Source organism: Pogonomyrmex barbatus, unplaced genomic scaffold, assembly GCF_055798465.1.
Source record: "Pogonomyrmex barbatus isolate J1 unplaced genomic scaffold, ASM5579846v1 scaffold1, whole genome shotgun sequence".
NCBI classification, from domain to species: Eukaryota; Metazoa; Arthropoda; class Insecta; order Hymenoptera; family Formicidae; genus Pogonomyrmex; species Pogonomyrmex barbatus.
The window spans coordinates 14,966,769-14,981,310 of NW_028297098.1; the positions used below are offsets into that span (position 1 = coordinate 14,966,769).

At 31.5% G+C, this 14,542-nt stretch overlaps 5 protein-coding genes across 11 annotated transcripts; 2 read left to right on the plus strand and 3 right to left on the minus strand.

Annotated features, from left to right (window-relative positions):
* Positions 1-290: 290 nt before the first annotated feature.
* On the minus strand, positions 291-4,054 carry mRpL37 (mitochondrial ribosomal protein L37). Of its 3 annotated transcripts, XR_016141172.1 has the most exons (9): positions 3,887-4,053; positions 3,535-3,720; positions 3,223-3,444; positions 3,038-3,157; positions 2,854-2,960; positions 2,589-2,771; positions 2,168-2,515; positions 1,390-1,553; positions 291-1,293 (listed from the first exon to the last, which is right to left on the minus strand). XR_016141172.1 is itself a non-coding variant. In XM_089084256.1 (8 exons), the coding sequence occupies exons 2-8, from the start codon at positions 3,708-3,710 to the stop codon at positions 1,528-1,530; spliced, it is 1,182 nt and encodes a 393-aa protein (XP_088940382.1). In that variant the 5' UTR covers positions 3,711-3,720; positions 3,887-4,053; the 3' UTR covers positions 291-1,527. The 3 variants fall into 3 exon arrangements, 2 of the variants coding, with proteins under 2 accessions (XP_088940382.1, XP_088940375.1); XM_089084256.1 differs by having other exon boundaries at positions 291-1,553; XM_089084249.1 differs by lacking the exons at positions 291-1,293; positions 1,390-1,553 and having other exon boundaries at positions 2,073-2,515; positions 3,887-4,054.
* Positions 450-2,828, plus strand: LOC105425287 (cyclin-dependent kinase 20). Its single transcript, XM_011635986.3, has 5 exons — positions 450-635; positions 756-944; positions 1,040-1,276; positions 1,334-1,561; positions 1,830-2,828. Exons 1-5 carry the CDS (start codon positions 450-452, stop codon positions 1,983-1,985), a joined length of 996 nt encoding a protein of 331 aa, XP_011634288.1. The 3' UTR covers positions 1,986-2,828.
* Positions 4,055-5,416: 1,362 nt separating the features above from the next.
* Positions 5,417-7,501, minus strand: Hacd1 (3-hydroxyacyl-CoA dehydratase 1). 3 transcript variants are annotated; one of them, XM_089084306.1, is made up of 7 exons: positions 7,331-7,501; positions 7,130-7,261; positions 6,758-7,048; positions 6,385-6,502; positions 6,069-6,304; positions 5,810-5,991; positions 5,417-5,731 (listed from the first exon to the last, which is right to left on the minus strand). In XM_089084306.1, the coding sequence occupies exons 3-7, from the start codon at positions 6,835-6,837 to the stop codon at positions 5,649-5,651; spliced, it is 699 nt and encodes a 232-aa protein (XP_088940432.1). In that variant the 5' UTR covers positions 6,838-7,048; positions 7,130-7,261; positions 7,331-7,501; the 3' UTR covers positions 5,417-5,648. The 3 variants fall into 3 exon arrangements, with proteins under 3 accessions (XP_088940432.1, XP_011634294.2, XP_011634291.2); XM_011635992.2 differs by lacking the exon at positions 7,130-7,261 and having other exon boundaries at positions 7,284-7,501; XM_011635989.2 differs by having other exon boundaries at positions 7,130-7,501.
* A 103-nt stretch (positions 7,502-7,604) lies between these two features.
* On the plus strand, positions 7,605-10,493 carry LOC105425290 (glycerophosphodiester phosphodiesterase 1). Its single transcript, XM_089084262.1, has 6 exons — positions 7,605-8,096; positions 8,160-8,542; positions 9,113-9,288; positions 9,403-9,604; positions 9,723-9,952; positions 10,093-10,493. Exons 2-6 carry the CDS (start codon positions 8,207-8,209, stop codon positions 10,232-10,234), a joined length of 1,086 nt encoding a protein of 361 aa, XP_088940388.1. The 5' UTR covers positions 7,605-8,096; positions 8,160-8,206; the 3' UTR covers positions 10,235-10,493.
* On the minus strand, positions 10,304-14,510 carry LOC105434277 (uncharacterized). Of its 3 annotated transcripts, none has more exons than XM_089084188.1 (11): positions 13,951-14,510; positions 13,586-13,724; positions 13,303-13,429; positions 12,903-13,146; positions 12,722-12,833; positions 12,493-12,659; positions 12,317-12,426; positions 12,008-12,230; positions 11,599-11,941; positions 11,210-11,509; positions 10,304-11,149 (listed from the first exon to the last, which is right to left on the minus strand). In XM_089084188.1, the coding sequence occupies exons 2-11, from the start codon at positions 13,683-13,685 to the stop codon at positions 11,028-11,030; spliced, it is 1,848 nt and encodes a 615-aa protein (XP_088940314.1). In that variant the 5' UTR covers positions 13,686-13,724; positions 13,951-14,510; the 3' UTR covers positions 10,304-11,027. The 3 variants fall into 3 exon arrangements, with proteins under 3 accessions (XP_088940314.1, XP_088940308.1, XP_011648245.2); XM_089084182.1 differs by having other exon boundaries at positions 13,303-13,510; positions 13,946-14,510; XM_011649943.3 differs by having other exon boundaries at positions 13,303-13,510; positions 13,951-14,509.
* Positions 14,511-14,542: the final 32 nt, after the last annotated feature.

Below are 14,542 nucleotides of genomic sequence, written 5' to 3' on the forward strand. Positions count from 1 at the left end.
AGCGATTATATGATAATGTAGTGTACCATATTGGTAACCATGGAAACTGCAAAACATATTCGCTGCTGAATAATCATATCGTATATCGATAATTTTTTTTTCATATTTGTATAAAGATATGTTAAGTTGAACGATCTTCTTAGATTTTATTTGATAAAAAATCTTAGAAAGTAAGTCATGAGAGAAATATAATTCAATCATACTAATCACTCATTTAATTTACGCAAGAGAAATTTTTATTTAATATACAATTAAATGAATATTTTAATAATTAATTTATTGTCTGCATATTTTCACTAAGAATATTTTTATTATGAATATTTTTAATTATGTTATACAATAAATTGTATATTCATTGATCGATGTGTTATTTATATATAATTAATATAATAAGCAACAATAAATGTTATTTAGATTGATAATTATAAATTTTTAGGATAAAACTGGACATGGAGAAATATATCATCAATGGTCAGATCGGTGAAGGAGCGCAAGGCTTGGTCCTAAAAGCATTTGATACGTCCAAAGATCAAGAAGTAGCGTTAAAAAAAATTCTAATTAAAAAAACCGAAGGTGGCCTTCCCATCTCCATTATACGTGAAGTGAAAAGTTTGCAGCAATTAAAACATCCCTATGTATAGCTTTCTTCTATCTAATACCTTCAATCAGAAAGAATTAGTATTAAAGTATTCACTAATTTTTTCTTTTATTAATTTACTTTCATGGTCATTGTATTATATTATACATGTACGTAGGTCGTTGAATTGTTGGATGCTTTTCCAAGTGGTTTAGACTTTGTGATGGTATTCGAATACATGCCAACAGGTTTATGGGAAGTATTGAGAGACACCGAGATATCCTTGACACTGGCGCAAATTAAAACGTATATGAAAATGTTGTTGGAGGGTATAGCGTACGTGCATGGCAAAAATATAATACACAGGGTATCCAAAATATTGTTCCTCTTATCTCAGAAAGAATCTGGATATACATGATATCTCTTCTAGAACTCCTTAAGAATGTTGAAATCACATTTCAGGATTTAAAACCTGCGAACTTGTTGATCAGCGAGAAAGGTATTTTGAAAATTGCTGATTTTGGCTTAAGCAGATTGATGTGGCGGGATGGCATAAAGCCATATTCGCATCAGGTTGCCACAAGATGGTATCGAGCACCGGAACTACTTTATGGGGCACGATATTACACATCCGCAATTGATATGTGGTCGATTGGTTGCATATTCGGTGAAATGCTGAACGCATCGCCATTATTTCCAGTAAATATTCTTCCTAACTAAAATAAATTAAATTATATAACAATGCTGCAATTACAGGGTGAAACTGACATCGAACAATTGGCTATAGTCTTGAAATATTTGGGTTCACCTACATCCGAATCTTGGCCCGAATTAACTTCGTTACCGGATTATAACAAAATCACCTTTCCTTATCACAAAGGCACAACGTGGGAGAGAATCATTGAAGACGCTCAGCCCGAAGCTGTTGATCTTATCAGGCAGATCTTGATTTATAATTCGTCAAAACGTCTCACAGCTGAACAGGTATGATATATATACAATTATATTATGATATTTGAAGTGATATAATCAAAAATAAAGATTCCTGTTATTCTTGGATATTCAATTGATTACTATTTCAGAAGAGATTTAATGGGATTTATTGATTTTTAATTTTTAACAAATATACATTTATGTATAATTTACATAATTTGTTGTCCGTTTATCGGCCCATTAAATCCCTTTTCAATTATTTATACATACAAATTATATTATCCTCTTGATTAATACTTTTCTTGTATTGTTCATACAGGCATTATGTCACATATATTTTTATTCAAAACCATATCCTTCCATGAAAAATTTAATAAAACCACCGCAAGATCATCGCCTCCGAGTAAAACCAAAAGAAATCGATCCAAATGTGCAAGCAAGTACGCTTTTCGAAAATCTTCTAAGCATTGTATAATAGTGTTACGAGGCGTATATTAATGGTATGTTGATATACATGGAAAATATTAATCATAAAAAAAATTGGAAAATTAACAATTCCATATTAATTTAATAGATTTTTTATTTAACTTCCATTCCTATAAAATGCAAGTATTCTCCTAAATATCTCTCGATTATATCCCTCAACTACTGGCTTACCATTATCATATTCAGCTTTTTTATAAAGCGTCAACGGCGGCAAAGCGCACCAGAAATTCTTCGTGTTAGTATCATTAGTGTCTAACGAATTGAGTTGAAATATGAAAAAGTGATAATTCTTCCCATCTGACTGAATGCACTGTACGGTCACGGGTTCTGGCAGTTTCTTCACAGATAAACCAAACTTTTGTCGTGCACAGGACACTGCCGCGGTGTATGTTTTTAACAATGTGCGACCGATAATTTGATTCTGCGTCACAGGTAATTCTGTCAGATTTTTCACTTCCTCAGGATCATAATGCACAAAGATGGTATGGACATTTATCCAAGGCGAAGTTGTGCTGACAGCTATTATTAATATAAAATATTCATAATATTAGAAGTATACAATATGTGTTGAAAATAATAAGCTTAAACTTACGATACATCTCTTCAGTTTTATAAAAGTTTGTCTCGTCCAAGCCAATAGTGTAATGTAATGGATACATATTTGGCAAATCTATTTCCATGGAACTATTGGAACTTTCTATCGGTTTTAAAAGATTTGCCGACATGATCATTACATCTGATCTTAGGATGAATTGGATGAAATCTGACTCTTTATCTGAAAATCATTTTTATATTATATAATATCTGAATAAAGTATAAATACATAATTCAATATTTTAAATATCTAATTTAGTTACCCAAGTTTAATTTTGTAATCCCATCATAAAATACACAACGTTTTTGCGCGATATCTGGACCTGATAAGGACTCACAAAGTTGTACAAATTTTTTAGATAAGTTCCGCCTATAGAAATAAATATATATATATAAATGTATATGTATTTCATATGCCAAAAAATACTTAATTTTTAGTTTACTAACATTTTTCTGCAATTAGTTATGCCATAATCTCTGGGATATACCCATGAAAGTTTTTCAGGATTTTTTTTCTTTGGTAATTTTTCTTGATGAGCATCAAATATATTTGAAGTATAAATTATTCTGAAAATGCCAAGAAGTGTGCAATAAATAAACAAAGAATTAAAAAAGAATTAAATTCAATATACCTTTTTACTATGTCATCTATGTGTTCTGGCAAATCTGGAAACGAATCTTGGATATAATTCTGACTGTTCGGCAGGCATACAGTGTTCGTTAATATCTGTGCTTGGGAAAAGCCTTCTTGCAAAACATTGTGATCCTTAAATATTAAGCAAGTTTGAGCTTTCCAATCAGGATGTGTTTCATCAAATGATAGTTCTCTAGGTTTTAGAAATTCTAAGTTTAACCTGATATAAGATGTAATTTATGATCAGTATCAAATATAGCATAATATAAGCATGTAATCTATGAAAAATATAATTATAGAAAAAAAATACTTTGGATGTATCTGCTTTGGGCAGGCCACTTCTGAAGCATCCTTCACCTGAATCCCTAATGTTGACAGATATCCTTCTGCCTTAGTAATAGGTATCTTGCGTTCTCGTTTGACATACCATAATTTAGCAATCTGTCTACCTATATGTTGTTTATACAACACACGCGTGAGTTTCATTGTGTTTTATCTAAAACAAATACATTAATAATATCCGGACAACGTTGAGGTTTCCTATTTCCTATTCCTATATTATATCCTATTTTATAAAAAAATTCTTCTTTCTTGGTATAGATATTAAGCTTTTATCAATCAATATAAAAAATAAAATGTCGAGATTTGATATCGTGACTCACATCGATTAAAAATAACAAACTCAAATTAAATAATATTGTTAAATCTCCAATATATTCGGCGCATGAAACGTAACCTATAATTTTTTTAACTAATTTAAAGGGTCCGTTCCGTTTCACACATCGAGCGCATAGATAGCAGAGACTGCGCTACGGCATAGATAGCGTTCCGTTTCACTAATGCGCAGTATGTGCGCTTAGAAACGGAACGGTTTAAATGCGATTTGATGCAATTTGACGGGAATAAAATTTATTAATAATAGTGATGGTGAAAATGAAAAATTTATTTTAAATAAAGAATTAGAGATATTATATCTCATTTTAATGGTTAATACTACGCGAGGAGAAATAATCGTATCAGAAAAATTATCCGATTATGTCGAAAGAGTTATTCCCGGCTATTCGAGAACAGCATTCAAAGAACATTTTCGGTGAGTAATAATTATTGAATTAAAATTAAAAAATAGAACAAAATTTTTCATTAATATGATCATAATCTAGAAAAATAATAATTGTAAATAATTAAAACATATATATATATATATATATATAGTTTTATACGTTGAATTTTTTTAAGAAGCAGCTAGTTATCGTTAATTGGTTTATGGCTACACCTGGTTTAAAAAAAACTTATATGCGCAGGCGCGCATAGCTTGTCACAAGTTTTACTTATAGTAGCTAATGCGTTTTTCATGCGCTAGTGGTGGGAGGAATCTAGGGATATCGATACATCTAGGGATATCGATACATTATCGATGGCTGCGTTCAGCAGAGAAAGCAGATCAGTGAGCGTTCAGTGATTCTTTATTATGATTGGTTTCTACATTCTTACATTTAACGAAGATCTAAAGGCAAGGATTATATTGAAAAATCACTAAGCGCTTACTGATCTGCTTTCTCTGCTGAACGCAGCCAATGCGCGCATTAGATGAAATGGAACAGTTGCTATGCGATTTATGCGCATTAGTGTCGGTCCACAATAAGTATTTAATCTTTAAGCCGTAAGAAATTGACTAATCATAGTCGAGTATTCTTTTCATATTCGATTATAATTGGTCAATTTCTTACTTCTTAAAGCTTAAATCACCTATTGTGGACCGACACTTAGTGTTGGTCTACAATAGGTGATTTAAGTTTCAAGAAGTAAAAAATTGACCAATCATAATCGAATATGAAAAGAATAATCGCTTATGATAGGTCAATTTCTTACGACTTAAAGATTAAATATCTATTGTGGACCGAGACTTATGCGTGAAACGGAACGTATCCCAAGTTACATCGGTAATACAGAGGGTGCAGCATTATTTGCTGAATTATAGTGACTTGACTTATCGATGTTGAGTCGATAACCATCAACGCGCGCGCGCGCACTTTTTATCGAAAGGGACATTAGCAAATTAGATAAATTCAAATCTAAAAATTTAAAAAAACCCGACGGGAATATAAATCTTATCTTAGCTATAAAAATGACGATCAATATCGCAAACATAAAGATACTTAGCTTGGCAATTACCAAGGCAGAGAATAAAAGTGTACAATACAAAATATATATTTAATATTTTACCATTGAGCATATCCATTTTTCAATATATATTTCATATAATAAAAATTATATAATATAAATAAAAATTATATAATATAAATAAAAAATTATATAATAAATCCCTTTTATCCTTTTCTGTAAATAAATTTTCTCTACAAATCCCTCGTAGAGATTAAAAATGTATATATCAAAATATTTATCATCATTATACAAATTTATAAGTTAACGTGTTTTCTTCGTAGCAGCATCAGGATTAAGTATTTTGCGTCTTTGCGCAAACATGTGCAAGTAAAGTTGTGGAAATGCTACAAACAGACAAATATTAATAAATAATTCTCGTTTTACATATTTTTTGTATTTACATATTCATTCTCAATACTTACATGGAATGTAAGTTAATACGACTGTTACCAGAAAATACAAATAACTAAACGTGAAGTTCCATTTGTTCGGTAGAGTGTAGCTCCAAGAGTCAGGATTAGCAGTAGCGTATTTTATGGCAGAATAGAAACACAACAGTTCACCAGTAATGCCCAATGGATATAATATAATAAATGTGGTATATCTAAAAGAACGTTTCTACTTTAATATAACTTGAACATAAAGTAAAAATAATTTTAATTAAGACAAAAGATTAATCACCTCAGCCAGACTAATACATATGGGACAATATTGATGAGATTTACAAAATAATAAAAGTATCTAATAATTTCTGTAATAGACCACGCGATAAGAGCTAGTGGAAGACCTGGCGATGAAGCAGCGTATGTGTAAGGAGTAGCCAGGATAACCGCGACAACAACTCCAACACGACTTAAAACTTGTAACGTTGTGATTATAACATTAGACGATACCATACCAGTTGCTGCATGTATTATCTAAAAAGAAAGTTTGACTTGAGATTTTAAATTATGTCTAGTTATATATTTAGGCCTAACTCTTAGATATTATTAAATACCTCTAACAGAGCTGCATTCTGAAAAATGATTATGGGCAGCTTAATCTTATCCCACAAGCTGCTGCCAGTGGAAGGACTGATATAATATTGTATAATCTGATACAATATGTAACTCCATCTAAAATAAAGAATTTATTTTGAAATATATCTATATTTTAACATACATGTTATATATTCCTTTTTATATATATTTTTATATTTCTATATCCAGAGAAACAAATAAAAAATAATAAAATTTATAGTTTTCTTTAATAAAGAAAACAAAGTAAAAAAGTAAAAAATATAGAAAAAAACATTTATGAAAAAAATTTAGCAAATCCCAAGTTGTTCATTTTCCTTATTCTTTCAATATCATAGGAAAGCTTTAACGTACCCCAGAGTTTGTCCGAGATTATATGATAATAAATAGAGCTTTGCGAGAGCACCTGCTTTCTTGGATTTCGTTCCTGCCATATTTATATTGCTCAAATATTATTTTACTCCTTCCTTCCTCTTTCTTTTTCTTTGGCTTTAGTCTAGCAAGGGACTGACACAAATAGTGTATATACAGACAAAAATTATGAAAAGACGAAATATTCTTAACACTCCGAACAGAACTCCACTTCGCTCTTGAATGATTCGTGTCAATTCAAGTCAATAGTTTTATTTAGTATTAATTTCAACTCTGAAAACAGACGTAATCACTTTTTTAATATGAAACATACATACACATATGTAAAAAAATTCTTAATCATGCGCTACGCACAGAGTCGTCGCGCATTTAATTATTGATGAGGACACGAAGCATAAATATATCGAGTTACGGTCTTTTTGGCTCTGTCATGATTTCATACATATTCAAACTATTGTTTCGCTGTTTAGTGCCGGTATTGAAAACCTATAATATATGTGACACATACTATACATATTTAGTATTGAAACGAATATCGAAATGCAATCTTAGCACCATTCAGCATTTAATTTGGGAGATTAGCACATCGGCATATTTACGCATTTTTCGTCAACTTCTCCCTCTCTCTTTCCCTCATCACCCTTTTTCTCTCTTTCCCTCTCTCACTCGCTCCAATATGTAAATTTCCGGGTTTTCTTTTTAACCGACATGAAAAATAAAAAAGATTATTATCTTATCACCATTTGTACTCGAGCGATCTGATTTACTAACGCTCGATAAATAATAAACGGCGCATGCGCGATTAAATTTTTTTTTATGCATCTTGCATAGGAACGCGCCTGAAGATCGCGTAATTGGCGTCGCGATAGTCTTGTTTTTGTTTAGATATTTGATTACGGCCGTACATGCATTCACGGTTGTTTCTCGAATAAATCGCGTGTCAAACTATTTGATAGAACGATTGAGCGTACCCGAGAGACGGAGAACGAAATAAAGGGAGACGATCTTGTCGGTGTATCGCGAGGAGAAAAAAAGAAAGTCAACGCCCCCTTCGCATTGCATACACACACACACACACACACACACACACACACACACACGCACGCACACACACGCACACATATATATATATAATCTTGGAGGACGTCCAGGTTCTCTACGAAGTCCCCGCGAGCACTTGAAATCCGCGCGATTCAGATTTACAAGAAATAATGACATGCTACGTCAGGATCCTCGTTGCGCGAGTTATCGCGCTCGACCTTGTGCATTTTTCATCATTCGATCGCAGTTGTAATCTCATGAGGCAATAATCTTATCTGAGGTAACACACAGTAAGACGCGAGACAAACATCATCTAATCCTCCTCGTCTCGTGTATGGCAAAGGGGAGTCCTAGGCACGCAATCCTGTGCAGTGGAAAGCTAACGCCAAGATGTATCAAATTGTCGAGCTGATCGTGAACAGCGCTTTGCTATGGATATTCCTCGAGACCGTGCTGAGCGTCCTGGTCACCGTCTTGTATGAGTTTTGTGTTCCCTGGATCGTTTGGGGTACATTGATTGTCATGGTAGCGCTGAAATTGGCCCGTGTGTCCCCACCACCTGTCGACACTGTGCAAGAAGTGCTCGGCGTGAACCCGTTCCTCCTGGGCAAAGATAACTCCGTGTCCGAAAACAACGGTAACGGAGAGCAATATTGCATGCGAGTGGTGGCCCATCGTGGTGGAGGACTCGATTATCCTGAGAACAGTTTGTTGGCTTTCCGAAACGTAAAGTTACATACACTTGGAAGCATAACTTATAGTACTTAAGATTTATTTCCAGAGTTTTGTTTCTCCTAGAGTTTTGTGTGTCTCTCTCGATTGTTGTTTGCCTGTTTAACATTATTGTTGCTTGATAATACTGATAAAGCTTAGGAACTCTTTAACAAAGTACTGATCCATCGATAACATTGATGCATCATTCTGTTTTGATTAGCAAATATTTCCATTATACTAAGTATAAGAAATAGTTCATTTAAATACAACTAAAGATTTAACAAAGACTAATAAACGAGCAAACAAGATAATATCAAATTATATGTATTTTTATTTTACTTTAATAGAATGATATTTTAATTTGTGAAGTTTTTTCTTAGTTAGGATACATACAAGAATTATAAAAGATTGTGTTTAATTTTTATCAATATGATTTAATATATTCATCATGTTTGCTCATTTATTGGCTATTGAATTCTTATCTATTCCCATTGTATATAATTCTAAGTATATTTATCTTGCGATGAATATACATGTTAACTTTAGGTACATCTATTAATGCATTATCTGTATTTTTTACAGACCAGAAAAAAGGGCTGTACTGCAGTAGAACTCGATTTACGACTAACAAAAGATAACATTCCAATACTATTCCATGATCCAACAATTGAAAGACTCACAGGTCAGATGGGAACAATCAGTGAAATGACATGGGAAGAATTGAAGGAATTTGATATAACTTATAATCATCCACTTAAGTATGATCATATATTTGTCTTTTTTTTAACTTAATTATAATTTTTTATGTGTATAAAATTGTTTTATAACATATCGGAGTATTTTAATTAAGAAAAATGATTGTTTTGCCAAAGGAGCAAATTTTTCGAAGGTGAGAGGATCGCGCTGTTGCATGATGTGCTGCAGGAATGTCTAAACAATGAACAAAGAATAATTATAGATATAAAGGAGACAAGGATGGATGTCGTGCAAGTTGTTCTAGATACATACGAGAAATATCCAAAATTATTTCAGAGAGCCGTCATATCGAGTTTCAATCCAATCATAGTATACATGGTAAATATCGGCAAATATTGATCAGTTTATACATCTGTTTCATGAATATATATATATATATATATATATATATATATATATATATATATATATATTATATTTTTAATTTTATGTTTAGATTAGAAAAAAAGAACCGCATATTGTTTCGAGCCTTGCTTGGAGGCCGTACTTTTTTTCGAGAACTTCGTATGCTGGTCTAGAAGCACCTGGTCCAGTACGATTTCACAATCCGTTTAAACATATGGCAGCTTGTATTTTGGAAGTTTTATATGAATGGCTATTACCGCGTTTTGTCTACTACATCGTTGGCGTTTCGGCCGTGCTGTTGCACAAGGACATAGTGAATCCGTATGTAATTGTTGCTAAATTTTTATAAATTTCATTTGCAAGAACGAATATATATATATATATATATATCATATATATATATATATATATACACACACACACACACATACACACACAAACACGATGTTTTTTTGTTTTAGACGCGTGATAGAACGATGGCGTGAACGCGACATCCGCGTGATAGCATGGACGGTAAATCGGCCATCAGAGAAAACCCACTTTTCGAGGTTTTTCAAAATCACTTATCTAACTGATACGTTGCATCTAGAAAAGGACATGTAGTAATGTCCAATATTTGTTCAGTATTAAATTTCAAAGACTTGTACTATACATACGCTGGCATTATGCATGTACAAATTTTTCTACTTTTTATTATATAGATCATATAATATGTCACAATATCAATTATCTAGTCGGGTCATAATAAAAAAATTGACATAATGACTCTTACAACTTAGATTATAAGGCACTTATTTTATAATGTCTTGTACGAGCGCATGTGTATGCGAATAGCGATAATAAAATTATTCGTTACATTCAAGATTGGACGGAGTCATTGTTTTCCTGCATTATAACGAGGTCCGTTATTATTTTCTAATTATCAGGAGTAAATTAGTTACGACTAAAAAAATAATCGTAATTAATTTTATAGCCGCGATGCATATTATATACACAAAAATGTCTATAAAACATCCATTTTTCATATATCAAATAAAAATGTTCGCGATAGATTGTTTTATGATTGCACAGATAATACAATAAATATATATATGTAAAAATATATAATGGTCATAATCATGTTTCGCAATTAGTATTAAATATATTTGCTTGATTATCAATGCCTAATATCGAATGCAATATTCATACTCATTATTACTTAAAATGATTTCAATAATGCATTAATTTCTTTAGATGATAATGTTAAAAAATGGTATTGACATTTTATACAGCAGATTGATCAAAAGATTAAAAATAAGTACTTAAAAGATTATTATATAATGAAATTGTATAAAAAATCAGAGCAATATAAAAAATTTGTAAATGCACGATATTTGAATTTATTACAAACATTTTTTCAAACGATAGTGGTAAGTTTACTTTTACGAGATTCCATACCTTCGATGAGACCAGTCAATAAATCTTCCATTTCTGTGGTGGCACGTTTCAGTTTACAATTGTCATTACCATCATATGAATCTATAAAAAGTATATGAATCAGCTTACATACGCACCTGCGTGTCACGTTGCATAACTTACCATCGAGTAAACAGTCATTGGCAACCATATTTTGCAGTCTGTCTAATATATCATTAAGATCTCCTTGAATATTTTGCAAACTACTGTGCTGTGAATGTTTGTCCGGACGCTGCAGGGAAGATGGAGTATTATCTCTGTGAATGCCAGTAGGAGATTGAGAAGCTATCAGTGATGTATCATTATCTGTACTATTAATTGCCGTATTGACCGCATAATTACTCTCTTTGCAATTCGAGTTACCAGCGGCCAACCATTGAGAGAAACCACTGTCAGTTGGATTCAATTCCCTTCTTCTCGTTCCTGATAATTTAACGCGTATTCATTTAAATTTACTGATCCTTTCTAATCATACGTAATGTAACGTAATAATAAACATACTTGGTACTCACCTCCAATCCAAGTACTTAATTCTATTCGACTATTTTCTGGTATGTTAGCGAATCCAGTATCCGTAAAAGTCTCTTTGATGCAAGGAAGAGCATTGGCGTTATCTTCGTCTGTTGTACGCTCTATAGGTGATGATGTATTGAAACTATCTAATATTAATTTTGTATTTTTTCTATGTTGCAACTTGGTTTCTTGCTCGCCTATGCTATCTTGCCTGATAATTGGGCTTAATTCAAATTCTAGAGGTAAAGCCGTTAATCTGGATGATAAAGGTCGTAGCATTGGTGTGCTTTGCATGCGATTAATAATCTGTGGCGCCTGAGTCGAATCGGTGAATAAACATTTCTGTAAAAATTAGACTCAATAAAAATTATATCTAAATAATTTTTAATTTAATATTAAGCATTATACCTTAAGCATTTTCAGTCTCTGCAATTGAGATTCGATGGTTGCTCTATGACGTTGTAGCCTCTCTGCTTTGGTACCTTGTATATCTAACAGCTCAATTTGCAATTGTCGATTTTCCTCTTCCAAGTGCGTTATGATACTTTGTAATTCCTTTTGTGGGTCAGACAGAATTTTTCGTTTCACTGTGCTTCTTAATGAGCCGTAATCCATTCGTCTAATTTCGTTGCTACATGAAAAGTATTTTTCTATTATAAAGTATATTGCATAATAGTTTATAAAACTGTAAAAGTACAGTTTGTATGTGCAACAAACCTGGCAGGTTCTGTAATCGAGTCTTCTATCGTGACTGTTCTGGTGGGGCATAACCTTAACTTATTTCTGACCACTTCAATAATCAATTTTGTAATTTCACGATGTGAAGTCTATGAAAGAATTGCCATTGAGTGATGTATTTCATTCATTAAAGAACAGAAATTTAAATGTTATACCTTTACACAATATTCGCGAATTGGATGCTTCAGTTTGTGCTTATTTGATGTTTTTCCCAAGAAAAAACATTCTTGGCATTGATGATATCCCGTACATTTCAAACATGTATACCGTGGTCCCTGTACTGGTGTTACTTTACATGAGGAACATCTGATGTTATGCACAACTGCAAATAAGAATTATTCATTTTTGTGTCTAGACATGTGATAATTTAAGTTTGTTACTTACTGTGTTCTGCAGATTTTATTCGATTGAATGTTGTAATCCAGAGTAGTAACGGAGGTTCCTGCATGATCCACGTAGCAAATTCTGCTTCAGTAACTCCAAGACCACCTTGAGACTGTAAAATGTATTGATCAGATAATAGAGCTTATTTTTTAAATAGATGGAAGATAAAATTAATTCTTACCTTAACAAAACAGGCATCTATATGTGATTGAATCTGCTCATATCCATATGCTATACTTTCTCCTAGCATTTCTGTTATTTTGCAGATATTTGTTAATAAGGTGTGCAAGCTAGCCCGAGATAGACATGCATTATGATCGGCTAATTGTTGATATAAATATCCATATTTCTCTTGTAATTTACCACTGCTCAATAATACTAGTGCAACCTTTACTGAGAATACTAAAATATTTCCAGTACTTCGTCTGCAATGTTAAACATATTTTCAGATTAGAATTTTCTTCATTCTTTATAATTATTATCAATAGTATGTATATACAAATTTGAAGAAAGATACTTTCAATTGGCAACAAAATCATAAAATATATTGATATTATTAATAAGAAGAGATAAAAACTTACTTGTCAAAAATGTTCAAAATATAACTTGAAGCAAGTTTAGTCACCAAATTAACATCAAAATTGAAATTACTTTCTTTTTTTGCTGCGAAATAAATATCTGACAAAACATCTTCAATTTCACTCGGATCTAAATTAACACAATTTTCAGTGATAGAGAGCCTATGACGTTCAAATACTCCAGCTATTAATTCCAATTGTACATGCATCACTAAGAAAAAAATAAAATTATTTGAGAAGACTAGTGAAAGTTTGATAAAAAATAAAGAAGATAAAGAAAACTCACTGTATAATTCCTTATGTAATATTTGCATTTTTGCAGCAGTTCTATAAGATGCATAACGAATAGCATTACACTCTTGCATAGACCGCATAATATTCTCCATAATGAAATATCGTCACACTTCAGATTATTTGATACTTATCTATAAATATTTCATATAAATATATAAACATATATTTTAGTATTAAAAAAGATATAATTCTAATTTCGGATTGTTATGTTTTAAGACTATTAAAAATAATAACAGATAGTGCAAGTAAATATTTATAAACTGCAAATATTTATAAGTTGCAAAAGCAAATATTTATAAACTTATATAAATTCAGAAAGATTATTAGATGCTGAAAATCAAGAAATGCTTACATTACCTATTTTTGTGTTTAAATATGTCTTTTCAGTCTATATCCATTTGTTTATAAATATATAAACTGAAATCTTTGTACGAGTCACAGAAAATTATTTAAGTTTTACACGAAATTATCTATTCTTTATTGATAAAAGATAATAATATATTTCTAAATATTCTCTGTTTATTCATATTTGTTTATAAAATACATTATTATAAAAAACATTATTTGTGTCAATACAAAATCGACACTAACTGTATCAAAAAACGATACGATTGTGTTCTTTAATATTGCGTTTAATACTTATACGTATAGCAAACATTCAGAAAATAAGTTTTTAATTGCACACAATCAGTAGCATAAACAATCACTTAACATTCTGTGTATATTTCTGATTAATCAAAAAAATTAATCAATGTTATGATATTAATTTGACAGACGACTCGTACACACAATTAATGACGACTCGTACACACAATTAATGTGAAACCAAAATAAGTTGCAAGTACATTAGAGAACAGAATTAATCTGAAAATTTTTAAAAGTAGCTTGCTCTCTATCATCTCAACATAATTTTGTAGTTTAAACTAGTTTTGTTAGATCGTGGGGGATT